General features: G+C 49.4%; 1 protein-coding gene across 5 annotated transcripts in view; it reads left to right on the top strand.

Annotated features, from left to right (window-relative positions):
- The window catches only part of SHROOM3 (shroom family member 3), a 234,543-nt gene that overhangs the window by 202,411 nt on the left and 17,938 nt on the right, over window positions 1-14,194 (top strand). For all 5 annotated transcript variants that reach the window (XM_081876598.1, XM_081876602.1, XM_081876600.1 and 2 more), the window contains 2 exons: window positions 6,495-6,626; window positions 10,310-13,628. In XM_081876598.1, coding sequence (XP_081732724.1) covers window positions 6,495-6,626; window positions 10,310-13,628 — 3,451 coding nt within the window. The remainder of the gene's footprint in view (window positions 1-6,494; window positions 6,627-10,309; window positions 13,629-14,194) is intronic.

The raw sequence follows: 14,194 nt of genomic DNA, 5'->3' as shown, positions 1-14,194 counted from the left end.
ATGGCCTAGGACCCTCGTACCTACGGGACTGCCTCTCCTGGTATGTCCCATGGAGGACCTTACGGTCTTCAAACAAAAACATCCTGAAGGTCCCAGGCCACAGGGAGGTTAGGCTGGCCTCAACCAGAGCCAGGGCTTTTTTGGCTGTGGCTCCAATCTGGTGGTACGCTCTGTCACAAGAGACTAGGGCCCTGCGGGACTTGACACCTTTCCACAGGGCCTGCAAAACAGAGCTGTTCCACCAGGCCTTTGGCCAAGGCACAGTCTGACCCCCTCCTTTGGCAATCCTCACAGAACTCTAGCCCAATGGTTGCCACTAATTTGATTTGAACTGTCCCATAGGACGCACCTAGTTTTTTTGGGGGGGAAATAAAGGAATTTTTTTCCCTCCCCCCCCAAAGCAGGTCAGGGAAACCGAACCAGGTCGAGGAACAGCGGGATGGCGGCGCTGCACCTCCCTGCTGTCCCCCGAGCTTGTGGGGCTGGCCGATGTCTGCCCGGCGCGAGGGGCGCTCTGCTTCAGGGCGCCCTGTCCGCCGGGCGGCAGGCTGCTATCCGCAGCGCGGGGAGCCCTGCGGGGATCTCCTGCAGGGCTCCCCACGCTGTGGATGTATGCCTGGCGCGAGGGGTGCTCTGCTTCAGGGTGTCCCGCCCACCAGGTGGCAGGCTGCTATCCGAAACGCTAGGCGCCCTGAAAGCAGAGCGCACGACGCTCCGGGAGGCAGGCTGCTATCCGCAGCCTAGACATCCCTGCGGGAACTCCCGCAGGGCTGCCTAGGCTGCGGATGTCTTCCTGAAGCCTGGAGAGCGAGAGGGGTCGGTGCGCACTGACCCCTCTCACTCTCCAAGCTTCAGCGAAAGCCTGCATTTGCCCCATAGGACGCACCCAGATTTCCCCTTCATTTTTGGAGGGGGAAAAGTGCGTCCTATAGGGCGAAAAATACGGTATATGAAGAGCTACAGGTTCCCCACCTTAGATCTAGATTATCAGTTCAGATTATGCTCTGTTCTAAACCATGGTTAGATTTCTGCAGAAGAGCCAAAGCGAGCCTCGATCTTGTGAGCTTCCCTTCCCCTTTCCTCATTTGTGGTGGCGAGGAGGACCATGAATGTTTCCAGTTCCACATTGGACTAAATCACAGTTTCCTGTTGCATACAGGTGGGGAGACTCTGGTTGGTTCTAATCCTTACAACCAAACAGGATCAAACTTTGGTTTGCTAACTGATACACCCCAGACATAAGGACCTGTAATTCTGAGAGCATCATTTTACTTTCCTCTTTCTCCCATTTACCCTTCACTCCAATTCTGCTTATGCAGTTGAAGGGCAATAGCTGAGGACTAGTTACATGCAGATCTGTCATTTTGAAGTCAATGAGAGGTTTCTGTTGACTACCAGGTAGAACTGCCTACGTTTTCCTCCTGCCTAATCCACCAAAGACCAAACAACGCCACACCTGTTCAGGCAAACACAGTTCAAACCTTTGCAACAGGAGGAAGTTCTGGCCTGTTTGGAAATTGCAGCACTCATCGCATGACACTTAATCCACATTTTCCGAACAGAGGTAGGCTATAGACACAATGCAAAGCTTTGCCCCGCAGCTATTTATACTTGTCTCTTGGTTCAGGTCCACAGCTTAATTATTTACTGGATTACTTTGTTCTGGGGCTGTTTGGCTGAAGTGCTTTAAAAATATTGCAGGCTTTAAAAAATAAAATAAAACCAAACCCTGGCAAGGCATCTCTCAGAAGCCAGTTGCTGGCTGCTTCGAGGGGGGAGGGTGTTTTATTTCTGTCAGACAATGTGCTTTCTCAAGCAAGAAATGAGAATGTCCTAGGTTTTGATTCGACCAGAACTACAAAGAAATCTTTAAATCCCTCTGGCCTCTCTGTGTGCTGCGTGGAGACATCTTGAGGGTCTCTGAAGATCAGGCTGTGAATTGCTGAGTTAAATCCCATTCTGTCTGCCTCCCAGCCTACGGCATTCAGTTTCCTTGTTTTCTTGGCAAAGGAGGCTACAAGGGGCCTCTGTCTGAAAGGCACCTATATATGATATTTAATTTGTGCAGCTCCTCTTAGGAACCTTCACCCTTTACTAATATGATTCTGTCAACAGAGGCGGGTGGTGAGGAGTAAGAGAATCTCATTCTTTGGGTGGTATTCAAAAAGGCTCATGAAACCCAAAGACTTGGGCTCTGTTTCCCAGCTAGAAAGCATGTTTACTATGCAAAGTATTTAGATCCTCTCTCTCAATCTCTGCAATTCTTTCTGGACGTGGATAACAATAGTTTGGATGAAAAATTAAGCAGATAAAAGCTGTTGGTGCATCCTTCTCATTCTTATAACTGAAACAGGTGGCACTTGGGAGTATCTTAAGAGTAAGAGCTACCTACCTTCAGAAAAATGAAACAGTCACGGAGTTTCTGCATGAGTCAGTGAACTGTGTCTGTTGCCTCCGAAAGCAGACGACTGTGGTATTTGTTCTTTGGGAGTAAATGCATGATCCTTCGTGCAGAGAAATTACCCACACCCAGTAAAGGCTGGCCTGTCAAATAATGACCCAGATCAGTAAATCACTCAGAGGTGCAACAGGCACCCTCTTTTATGCTTATTGTTTGAATGTAATTCTCTCACAACCCACACTGTTTAGGAATCACCCTGCAACAGTGAGTTGTTAAGAAACTGAGCAGGGTTAGAAGCCACCAGTAGAGGCAGTGGAAATGCTTCCCCTTCCTAGTCTGTGACTTTTTCAGGCCCAGCCTGTAAAAATGAAAGCCACTTCAAGTTTGCTTAGTTTTTACCATATATATATATATGCAGCTTTCCCCTCCTCCTGGTGAGCAGGTGCAGAGACAGGCACATAGCTGTCAACCGTCCCTTATTTGGCGGGAAACTCCCTTATCCCAGCGCCGTGTCCCACTGCTGTCCCTTATTGATGATGTCCCTTCAATTTCCCGGGTTTCAAAGGAAGCAGCTCCTCTCCCTCCCTCCCTGCCAGCCAGGGAGGAGGGAGGCTCCAACTGTGTTGCTAGGCTGCGTTGCTCACCCAATAAGGAGTCTAAGAACGACTGGGGGGTGGAGCTTGCATGCCTGGTGCCAATCAAATCGGCCTCATTGCCTGGGGACTCGCCTTTGCCCAGCACTTCCCAGCGGAGAGGTGACGGTGGTTTTCCTTGCTGCATCCCCTTTGCTGGGTTGCTGCACTGTGGGAACCACCGCTTGAGGCTTCGTTTGGCTGCTGGCTTGGCTTTCTGCCTTTGGCTCAGAGGGGCTCAGAAGTTGAACCTACCTGTGCTTGGAAAATCCCTTATTTTGGCTGCTGATCCCTTATTTTCGAGGCTGCTGGTCCCTTATTTTCAAATCTGTAAGTTGACAGCTATGGGCAGGCAAGGGCTCCTGTCCCACTAACCACAGCAGAGACTGTGGGCATACGTAGCTTGCCCCATGTCATGATGAGAAAAGATGCATTTGCCCAAATTCTCCCCCCCCCATTTTTAAAATTCATTTTATAACACAAATAAAAAACGCAAACAGAAAAGAAAAACAATACGAACAAATTCTTGCCATAGCCTTATTTTTCTAAACATTGTTAAGTGGGCTTCCCCAAGTCCCACCTATCTGATTTTCATTTTACTTCATCTTTAGCAGTTTACATATATCATAATTTCTAACCATGTTTTTTTTAAAAAAATCACACTTAAAATAATTTCACATTTTATCACTTACAAATAATACTTTTTAAAAATACCCTATCTTCTACTTCTAACCCTACAGCCTATATCCACTTCCAAAGCTATTTTAAGGTTTAAATATCAACATATTTTTTCAAATATTGCTTAAACTTCTTCCAGTCTTCTTCGCATTTGCCAGAATTCTAATGCAGGTTGTTGAAAGAAGCATTATCAGAAACTATATACCTCTGACTAGTTTTCCGCATGAATTAGGTTAATAGGCTGGTTTTCCATCGAGACCATGAAATTTCGCAGTGTAATGATAGCAACCAGTTCAGAGTTTTACTGCCTTATTTGCATCTTCCCTGTTTTGTCTGATGGGCAGGGTACAAATTATTATTATTTCATGTACTTTATTGTGCTTCAGTATAAACGTGCTTTCCTTTATTCTTTAACCCTGTTGTTTGGGTATTCAATTCCCCTGTGTGGTTAGAATCACGTCGGGGAGAGCAGGATATGCTAGCTTGCCCTTCTGCCTCCATGGCATGTCTGTACTCATTAGACAGTTGTACTCATGGAAGCTCCTAACACCAACAGGGTTCTTAATCCCATGGAGAGCAGCTTCCCTGTTGCAGTTGTTCACTCTCCAGTGCATGGAGGGTGGAACAGTGGGGCAGGGTTAGTGAGGATATCCCTGCTCCCTTTTGTGGTTCTACTTGCATGGAGGGAACTAACAACCCACAAAGGGATTGTGTCTCCTGTATATCTGGTCACCCTCTCCCGTGATCTTTCCCTTCCCCTGTTTTTAAATGAAACTTAAGCCTAACACAATGTTGATGGTGTCACGTGCATTGTCAACATCAGTCTGAAGCAGGGGTGGGGAGCTTCAGGTCCAGAGACCAAATGTGATGCTCCAATCCTGCCTGCCTGGCTCTTTGGACCCTCCCCAGGCCACACGCGCGCGCACACACACACACACGCACACACACACCAGCCACACTGTCATGGACTGGTTGAATGCAGAGAAATGGTGGGAGGAACCAGCTGGGGAACCAGCAAGGGAATAAGGCTCAGACCTCAGGGAGTGGTTGTGGGATGATGATGAGAAGCGGTCAGAGGGAGAAGGAAGTGTCAGAAGCTGAAGGGGAAACAGGGCTTAGTGAGCTGAGGAAGTCGGTGGCAGGGGGAAGTCAAGAAGCTGAAGCTGGCAAGTGGGAGGAGGGAGGTCAAGAGGCAGAGACGAGCCATTGGTGTCTCCCTCTCCTGCTGAGACAAGCTCCCCTTCCATTTCTCCGAACCAGGAGAGGCATGAAAGGAGCAGAGGAGAGATTGGTTGAACACAGGCACAGTCTCCAATTGCTTGGGAAATGCCATGGAGAGGAGGCAACATGACAGCTGTGGGGAGGTGGGGACTTTTAGTCTCGGCAACTGATTTCATGGAGTAAGACCCACAGGGAATGAGCTCCTGTGTGCATTAGGGCTGACTCAGCCAAGTATGTGGAGATCGTCTTTTTGCAAATAATGAGTTAAACACCAACTATGGACTGCATGATTTACAGACCTGCACACTCCCTACTGCCCCTTCTTTGTACCCTCTGTGAGAGTGTTTTTACCTGGCTGTAATCACATCCTAGCAAATGGGGGGGGGGAATGGAAGCCGTGAGAGATTTTACTTTCTTGGGCTCCATGATCACTGCAGATGGTGACAGCAGTCACGAAATGAAAAGACGCCTGCTTCTTGGGGGAAAAGCAATGACAAACCTAGACAGCATCTTAAAAAGCAAAGACATTGCCTTGCCAACAAAGGTCCGTATAGTTAAAGCTACTGGTTTTCCCAGTAGTAATGTATGGAAGTGAGAGATGGACCATAAAGAAGGCTTGATGCTCTTGAAGAAGAATTGATGCTCTTGAATTATGGTGCTGGAGGAGACTCTTGAGAGTCCCATGGACTGTAAGAAGATCAAACCTATCCATTCTTAAGGAAATCAGCCCTGAGTGCTCACTGGAAGGACAGATCCTGAAGTTGAGGCTCCAAGACTTTGGCCACCTCATGAGAAGAGAAGACTCCCTGGAAAAGACCCTGATGTTGGGAAAGATGGGGGGCACAAGGAGAAGGGGACGATGGAGGACGAGATGGTTGGACGGTGTTCTTGAAGCTACCAGCATGAGTTTGACCAAACTGCGGGAGGCAGTGGAAGACAGAAGTGCCTGGCGTGCTCTGGTCCAGGGGGTCACGAAGAGTCAGACACGACTAAACGACTAAACAACAACAACAATGAGCTATCAACTCTGATTTGCTTCCCTGGGCGAAGAGAAGGGTGTGAGAGCATGTGCAGAAACTAGCCTACTGCACAAAGGCAAAATTTGCACTTGTTCCTCTGCCCACCACTTGCACAGGCCCCCAGAAGGTTGTGCAGGATTGAATGTGGCCCTCAGATTGAAACAGATTCTGTACCCTTGGTTGAAGCAAGGCTCTCTAGTAGATTCCAAGCCACATTCCTCTTAAGGTTGCCACCAAAGCCTCAGGATTAATCTAATGACATTTTTGACATTTAGGGTATCCTCTTGCACCAGGCCCAATGAAATGGTTAGTGTGTTTTTCAACAGGATGGTCTCAGTGGAACACACTGGTGCATAGCACCAGAGCAGAATGTAATAAACATTAGAGAGCAGAGACCGTGACGTGTTTGTATTCTTGACAGGGTCACGCTGCTGGCACAGAATAAATGCTAAATAATAATCATATTGCTCCTGCTCCACCTGTCAGGGTATCTGAGCAAGTTCCTGTCTCTAATTATTTTACCCCTTTTTGTTCTTTTCCCAGACGAAGCGACCCTGTGGGCCGACCGCACTCCTGGCATTCTGCCAAGTTCATAGAGAACCAGCCCGATCTCAGCATGATGCAAATATCTCCTGGCATGATTGGCACTCCTTGGCATCAAGCCTACCATTCCAGGTAAGCCTCACAGCAGTTTGGCCAAAACAACAACAACCCTGTATCCGAGGATTGGTGCGTTGTGTGCTTCCCATTCCAGGAAGAGAACAATTTATGCTCCACCCTGAAAGCATGATCCTCAGCAGTAATGTGCATTCACCTCACAGTCTTTTAAAAGCTGCTGAGCTTTCTTCCAGGTGCTGCGTTACCTTTATGGATCTGAAACAAAGGTGTATCAGGTTGAAGAAGCGGGTACCCTCAGCCATTTTTGCAAAAGCTATGCAACCACGGTGGTGGAGTGGAGGATTTATCAAGCAGCGAACTTTGCCCAGATTTCCCTGCTGATTGTAGAATTCTACAGGCTCTGCAGTAAAAAAAAGAAAAGAGCAGATAAATCAAAATTCTGAATTCTATAGCCTTTACACATTATTCAGATTTCATGCATTTGCTTATTTTGCATCATCTGTTCTGCTCGCTTTATCCCAGGGGTCAGCAAACTTTTTCAGCAGGGGGCCGCTCCACTGTCCCTCAGACCTTGTGGGGGGCTGGACTATATTTTGAAAGGGGGGGGGGAATGAACGAATTCCTGCGCCCCACAAATAACCCAGAGAAGCCTTTTAAATAAAAGCACACATTCTACTCATGTAAAAACACCAGGCAGGCCCCACAAATAACCCACAGATGCATTTTAAATGAAAGGACACATTCTACTCATGTAAAAACACACTGATTCCCGGACCGTCTGCAGGCCGGATTTAGAAGGCAATTGTGCTGGATCCGGCCCCCGGGCCTTAGTTTTCCTACCCATGCTCTATCCCTTGCAAGTTTGTTCTGTTTGCAGAATACATACAGGTTTCAGAATTCAGCTTTTCTTGGAACACAAATATCTTTTTTTAAAGGAGCTGATCATATAGAGCTTCGGCCTGTTCCCTACAATGTGTTTCCACTTTTCTGTATCTGTTCTGAAAGATGGAACATAACACAACCGGAAAGTTCTTAGTGATGTTTCTTTTTCGATGTATAGACAAATCCCCAGTCTTTCAATCTCCTTGAACATCTTTGTAGCAGATTCCGAATCTCAGCATCAGCACAGTGGCTTTTCCTCCTCCCCAACTTAGCCGCTGGAATTTCAGGACCTCTGTGAAACCTAAATACTGGCACCAATAGTAATTTATTGAGATCAAAGGAAGCATGGGATGGGAAAGCAGGAAGAAACTCTAGGATTACAAAAAGAAACGAAAAAAGAAACCATTCCAACAGAGATGTGTGTTCTCTTTCTCTCCTTGACACCCAACACAAATCATCTGGCAACGGCATTCATTCCTTCCCAGGGAGCTGCCTTTTTTAAAATTATTCTTTGCTATGGCCTAGCTCATAGAGTTCCAAGCCCCAGATTTCTACCGTCTCTATTGTCGCATCTCTGCTGGCATAGAAGCCATCGCTCCAGGTGTTTCAACACTGAAGAACGCCAGTGGCATCTAGTGGTCGGATTGCCAGCCTTCTTCTGTCGCTGTCTGTTGGTAATAGGTGAGGGCCAGAGTGGTCAAATCTGGAGATCATTTGTTTAAAAAGGAAAGGAAATGGCACAAGCGGCTGAGGAAATGAAACCAGAAAAATGGCCAGTTCTGTTGAAACCATTCCTCCTCCTCCTTATTCTCTGTGATCTGGTTCTTTCTTATTCTCTGTACAGTGGTACCTCGGGTTACATACGCTTCAGGTTACATATGCTTCAAGTTACAGACTCCGCTAACTCAGAAATAGTACCTTGGGTTAAGAACTTTGCTTCGGGATGAGAATAGAAATCGTGCTCTGGGGGCAGCAGGAGGCCCCATTAGCTAAAGTGGTGTCTCAGGTTAGGAACAGTTTCAGGTTAAGAACGGACCTCCAGAATGAATAAGTTCTTAACCCGAGGTACCACTGTACTTCTTCTTCACTTGGCAAACAGCTCAGTCCCTAGATAGTCGCTTTGCAGCATCCTTCCTTTTGCCTTTATGTTTTTGCTTCCATGTGGTGGGGATACTATCCTTAGGCTAGGAGGTACCATGAGAAAAGATAATGCCGAGCAGGAGAACAACACAAACCAGGCAACAGTTGGGCCTTGGGACACTAAAGGGTCATCCACACTTTGCACTGTTCTTTCTTAGCACATACTTTAAAACTCTCACGTCCAAGCACTTTTGTTTTTTCCCCCCAGGCGCATTTCCCACACAAACCCGCTCTTTACTGCTGAATTGGAGCAAACAGCAATTCGTGAACGAGACCTTGGTTCCCCAAGGCCCTGCCATTGTCACAGCAGGAGACACGACAGATGGGCTTATAAGGAAATTGAAGGGTTTTCAGTGGCCAGAGCAACTTGGTTTGAGGAGGCCAAGTTTATGCTGTCACGGGGCTGAGGGGAAATTGACTGTGCCAGAGCCAGGCTGGGGCTGTGGGTTGCCATTTTTGAATGAATTTCAAATGCCCAGCTCTATTAACCAAGCCCACTGCTGATTGAATGTGGGCATCATTCAGAAGAGAACCATTTTTTTATTTCCCCTTCCTCTCCCACAGTTTACCCATGTCCTCCCTGCCACCCCACTTCTTAACCGAAAGGATGAGGTGGCAATCATAGGCCTCAGGCTTGAGGTCTTAGCTCCATTCAGGCGTTCTGGGAAATGTAGTTCCTAAGCTTCCTGGTGTCAGTGTGAAGGATTCACCTTCCTTTGAGTTAAATAATGTATTATCTCATTTTGCTGATGTTGAGGAATAATGACTCAGCATGGACCTGGGGTCCCTTGAGCCACTGGGTAGCTGAGTAATAATGACAGTGAACCAGGCTGGTTTTAAGGCCTACACATCTTCATCAGCTTTTATGAGGGAAAATAATGTCAAGGAATCAACCTAACCAGCTTCCTCCCCTCCAAATAGCAGCAGCAGCAGCAACAACAACAGGAGGGTTTATGCCTGCAACTGAGCCTCCTTGACAAATAGCTGTGTCATATCCTTTCTGGAGCAGCCTTTGACTTTTCGTCAGCTTGGTCCGTGATGAAAAGCTCTTGCCATGGACTTATTGAAGCTGTTGTGGTTCCGCTGCTCTCTGTCCCATCTCCACCCCATCCCTCATTGCCTCCTTCCCTGTCATGTCTGTTTAGTTTTCTCACAGCAAACAAAATGTCTCCAGTTCAGTTGGAGATTCCAGGAACACTGCCAGCGTATAGCCTTCACCTCCATAAAAAGAAAAGAAGCAAAAAAAGAAAGAGAGAGAGAGAGAGAGAGACATGGAGGAGGGGGCAAATTCCTCTCCGTCCTCAAGCTTCTCTTACTCTCTTGTTCTTCCTTTCACCCTCTTTCTCTTTCTCTCTCTCTCTCTTACTCGTGGATGTCTGGGTATTCTGTTTAGGGTGCTTTTGATGGATTGCGAGGGCGGAGTAGACATGCTTGGACTTCCCTGCAAAGCCTCCCCTGCTTGCAACCTGCCTCCCATCTATTTTTTCCCCTCCCTTTCTAGTGATAAATAAGAGACATGTGTTGCAATGTCAAGCGGTCCTTCCGAGCAAACCAGGATGACTGCAGACTAAGAACAGAACAAGGCCCAAATATGGGTTTTCGTCTCTTCCTCTAAAAACTAAACATATCCCTCAGAGTCCCTTTATAAGCCAGTACAACTCTCTCTTGCTCTCATGTTAACAAGTTTTCGCTTCTCTCTCTCTCGCTCCTTCCTCCAGTTCTTCCACAAGCGATCTCTCCGGCTATGAGCATGCCTATTTAAGAAGAAGTCCTGACCAGTACAGCTCTAGGGAAAGCATGGAGAGTTTGGACCATACCCCTGCGGGGTATACCCATCACCCCTGCCACCTTTCACCAGCCAAATCCACCAATAGTATTGACCAGCTTGCCCATCTCCACAGCAAGAGGGATTCCGCCTACAGCTCTTTTTCAACCAGCTCCAGCATTCCCGAATACCTGGCGCCCACGTTCTGCAAGGAGAGGTCCTATTCCATGGAGAACGTCCATTCCCGGGGCAGACCTCAAGAAGGGGGAATGAGGCAGGCTGATATCAGGTACATTAAAACTGTCTACAACGCCCAGCGAGGCGTTTCGGAGGAATACGAGGTGAAGTCCTCTGCTCTTTCGCCAAGCTGTGAGTCCCAGGCTAAAGGATACGGCTACAGCAGGTTGCATGGCTACAACAAAGGCCTCCCGACTCGGAGCTCGTCTGACAGCGATAGCCACTATATGAAGGGCCCCCCCATGCCACCGACCCGTAGTGACAGTTATGCAGCAACCAGGCACCACGAGAGGCCCAGCTCCTGGTCCAGCCTTGAACACAGGAAGTCCTGTAGGACTCACCCCAAAAGCGCTTGGCCTCACCTAGGCCAGGGCACCCCTCCTCCAGGGCATCTCCAGAAACCTGCATTCCTAGAAGGACAGCTCCACACTGTGATGGAGAAGAGCCCAGAGAGCAGTCCCACCATGAAGCCCAAACAGGTTTACTCGCAGGCAGCTCAGCCAGGGCAGCCTTTGCTTCCTACTGGTGTTTACCCTGTCCCTTCTCCTGAGCCCCACTTTGCCCAGGTTCCTCACCCTTCCGCAAGCAACAGCGGGATGCTTTACCCAGCGCTTGCCAAAGAGAGTGGGTACGCACACGCCCCTGCGTCTTCTCCATCCTCGTACGAAAACGTTGCAGCCTGCAGGCAGCATGCTGGCTTGGACGAGAACGGAAACCAAAGCCCGCCAAACAAGGCTGCCATCTTCTACCAGCCTGAGTACACGCCAGGGAAGAAGCAGGAGGTGGAAGATGCGGCTGCAAAGTTCGTCTTGTACAGGATGCATCCCGAAGCCTACCCCACATCTCCCAGGCAGGATGAGCCGGCCCCACCGTATATGACCACAGCTTCGATCCAGGAAAGTGCAAGAAACGCACAGCACTCGAACCACAGCTCTCAGGCACGCCTGCCTCACCCGAGGGATGCGATTGACAGCAAAGCCACCTGCCACTCAAAGGGGTATGGGGCAGGGGAGCAGAAGGAAGATAAGAACGCAAACCTGCAGAGAGATCCCACGGCTCAAAACCAGTGGAACCCCAGTAAGGCCAAGCAGCACGCTTTTTCCTCCTTGCAAAACATCCCGGAGAGCAGCAAGCTGCAGAACAGCTCAGATCTGAAGGAGGTACCACAGTGCAAGGGCTACTCCAGTGCCAAGTGGCATTTTGTGAATTACAGCAGCCAAGCGGAGAAGGGGCAGATCCCTGGGCACTGGCAGGATGGCGAGTGGCACAGCTTAGAAGGGTACCAGGACACCATTCCCAGCACAGAGCATTTCCATGGGGTGGAGCCAAAGTACAAGGAGCCCTCTTCTCCGATGGCCCCTAAGATGTCAGACTTAAATATTCACCAGCTGGGTTCTAGCAACCTCCAGAACTCTCAGTATGGGCAACTGGACTCTCGGAAGGCCCGGTGCTCTGTCCTGGAGAAGGTCAGTAAGATAGAGCAACGTGAACAAGGCGGCCAGTGGCTGCAGAGTGTCAGCCCTAACAGCTTCAGCCAGAATTTCAGCTCAGGCAAGCCCAACCTCAACCATGTTGAGGACATCCGAAAGAGGCGGAACTCTCAAGAGCATCTTCACTTGCTTGGAGATCATAGCCGCCTGGCCAGCGCAAGGAGCTCAGACCCGGCCGCCTATATGCAGCGCGCAAGCGAGAGTGGGGCTGGCAGACCAGAGAGGGCTAATTGGCACGGTGCAGAGCAGCAGATGGAGGCAGCAAGTGCTGCCGTGGCGATGCCAGGATGGCACAGCATCTATCATCAGGCCGGGACCTCTGAAAGCGAGCTACCGAAACCGGCTGGGCAGCTGCCCCAAAGCAGAAGTGCTTTCCAGTTGTCGGAGGAGCGCGAGAGAGAGCTGTTGTGGAAGGGCAGCACCCAGAACTCGAACGGCTCGCAGCTGGACCTCCCCTTTAGCAGGGCTTACAGGAACAGCATCAAAGATGCCCAGTCTAAGGTTTTGAGGGCCACCTCCTTCAGCCGCAAGGACCTCAACATCAGCCCTCAGTGCGGGAAGGAGCCCAGAAGGAGTGTGCAAAGGCCGGCATCAGCACATGTTGGGATGAGGAGCATGGCAGCGTCTCCCCATACCCCAAAGGAGAGGCATAGCATCACACCGACAGAGACCAAGCTGGATTATCCCAACAAGGAGAGCCTTCCTGCCCCTCTGCACGTGGCACGCATTGGGGGCAGGAGGCGCCTGAACCCCGACCAGAAAAAGAAGTCTTACTCTGAGCCGGAGAAGATGAACGAAGTGGGTGTGTCTGACAGCGAGCTGTCGCCCTTCTCCCACCAGAAGAAAGCCCTCCAGTTTGTTTTCCCAGAGAGTACGGTGGCTGACCGCCGCAAGATATTTGAGAGGGAGAACAAGGCATGCTCCACCATCAATCTTTCCAAGCCGGAGCTGAAGCAGCTGCAGCAGAACGCGCTGGCAGATTACATTGAACGCAAAACTGGGAAGCGGCCTTCGTCTGCATCCCAAGACTCCAGCTTCCTGCAGGAGGGCTCTCAGTCCTCTTGCACGCAAACAGGTGCCCAAGAGGGGCAGTCTCTTTCAACCTCATCCAGCATGAATTCTCTCCAGGACCAGAGTCTTTGCCATCGCCGGGAGTCCCTGGAGCCAGTCTCTAGAGCGGGGCGGGGCTTTGCCACTCTTCCTCCTGGGCTCACGGGCTGCTTCGATCCCAGCGGACCTGAGGGCAGGAAGGTGACCAGCCCAAATCACGGCAGCAGGAGCAGCTCCTTTCCCAGTTGGCTGAAAGCAGACCAGCGTCAGGATTGCAGAGCTGACCCAGAGCTCACCAAAAGCACCCAGACAGATCTTGACGTGTGCACCAAGCCATGCCATGCTAATGACCAAGTTCTGGAGAAGAGGTCGGCACCCACCAAGAAGCCCGGGAAGTCGGCCTCTGCAGAGGACTTGCTGGAGAGATCAGAAAACCAGGCAGTTGCCATCCACATCCGATCCAGGTCGTCTCCCTCAGCGGATAAAATGTGCCAGGTATGTAAAAGATGTGGGACTTCCTTGGTCCATCTATTGTTCATTCCCCCTGGTTATGCTGGAGCACAGACACTGTTAGTTCTGCTCAAAGTACTGTGGTCCCATTGAAATTAATGGGTGTGACTACCATAGAGGCATTAATTCCAGTGCGTCTACTATTAGCATAGCTTAGTGGGTTCAATCCATTATTGCAAAGGTTCTAGTGAGCAGTGGAATTTGGTGGGTATAAAAGCCACAATAACCCCTACATTCTATGAGAATCTTCACACTTGCATGGAGGTTTCTCTCCCCACTTCTCCATAGAATTGTAGAGTTGGAGGGGGCCCCAAGGGCCGTCTAGTCCAACCCTTCCTGCAATACAGGAATGAGAGGCAATTGTGAAGAAGCATTCTTATTCCACAGCTCTATTCATTTACATGGGACCAGAGAAGGAAAGGTGGGTTGTGCAATGTTTGGCTGGTGGTATATCCTATCTTTGCTGAAACACGGTGTTTTTTATTATTATTCACATGCATCCTGCTTTTCCTTTTGAGGGAAACTGTATCTCGCAATGTCCTTCTATTTAC

This window comes from Podarcis erhardii (assembly GCF_964252035.2).
Source record: "Podarcis erhardii genome assembly, chromosome: 9".
NCBI classification, from domain to species: domain Eukaryota; kingdom Metazoa; phylum Chordata; class Lepidosauria; order Squamata; family Lacertidae; genus Podarcis; species Podarcis erhardii.
The sequence above is the reverse complement of the archived record's forward strand: the minus strand, read 5'-3'. Positions and strand labels throughout refer to the sequence as shown.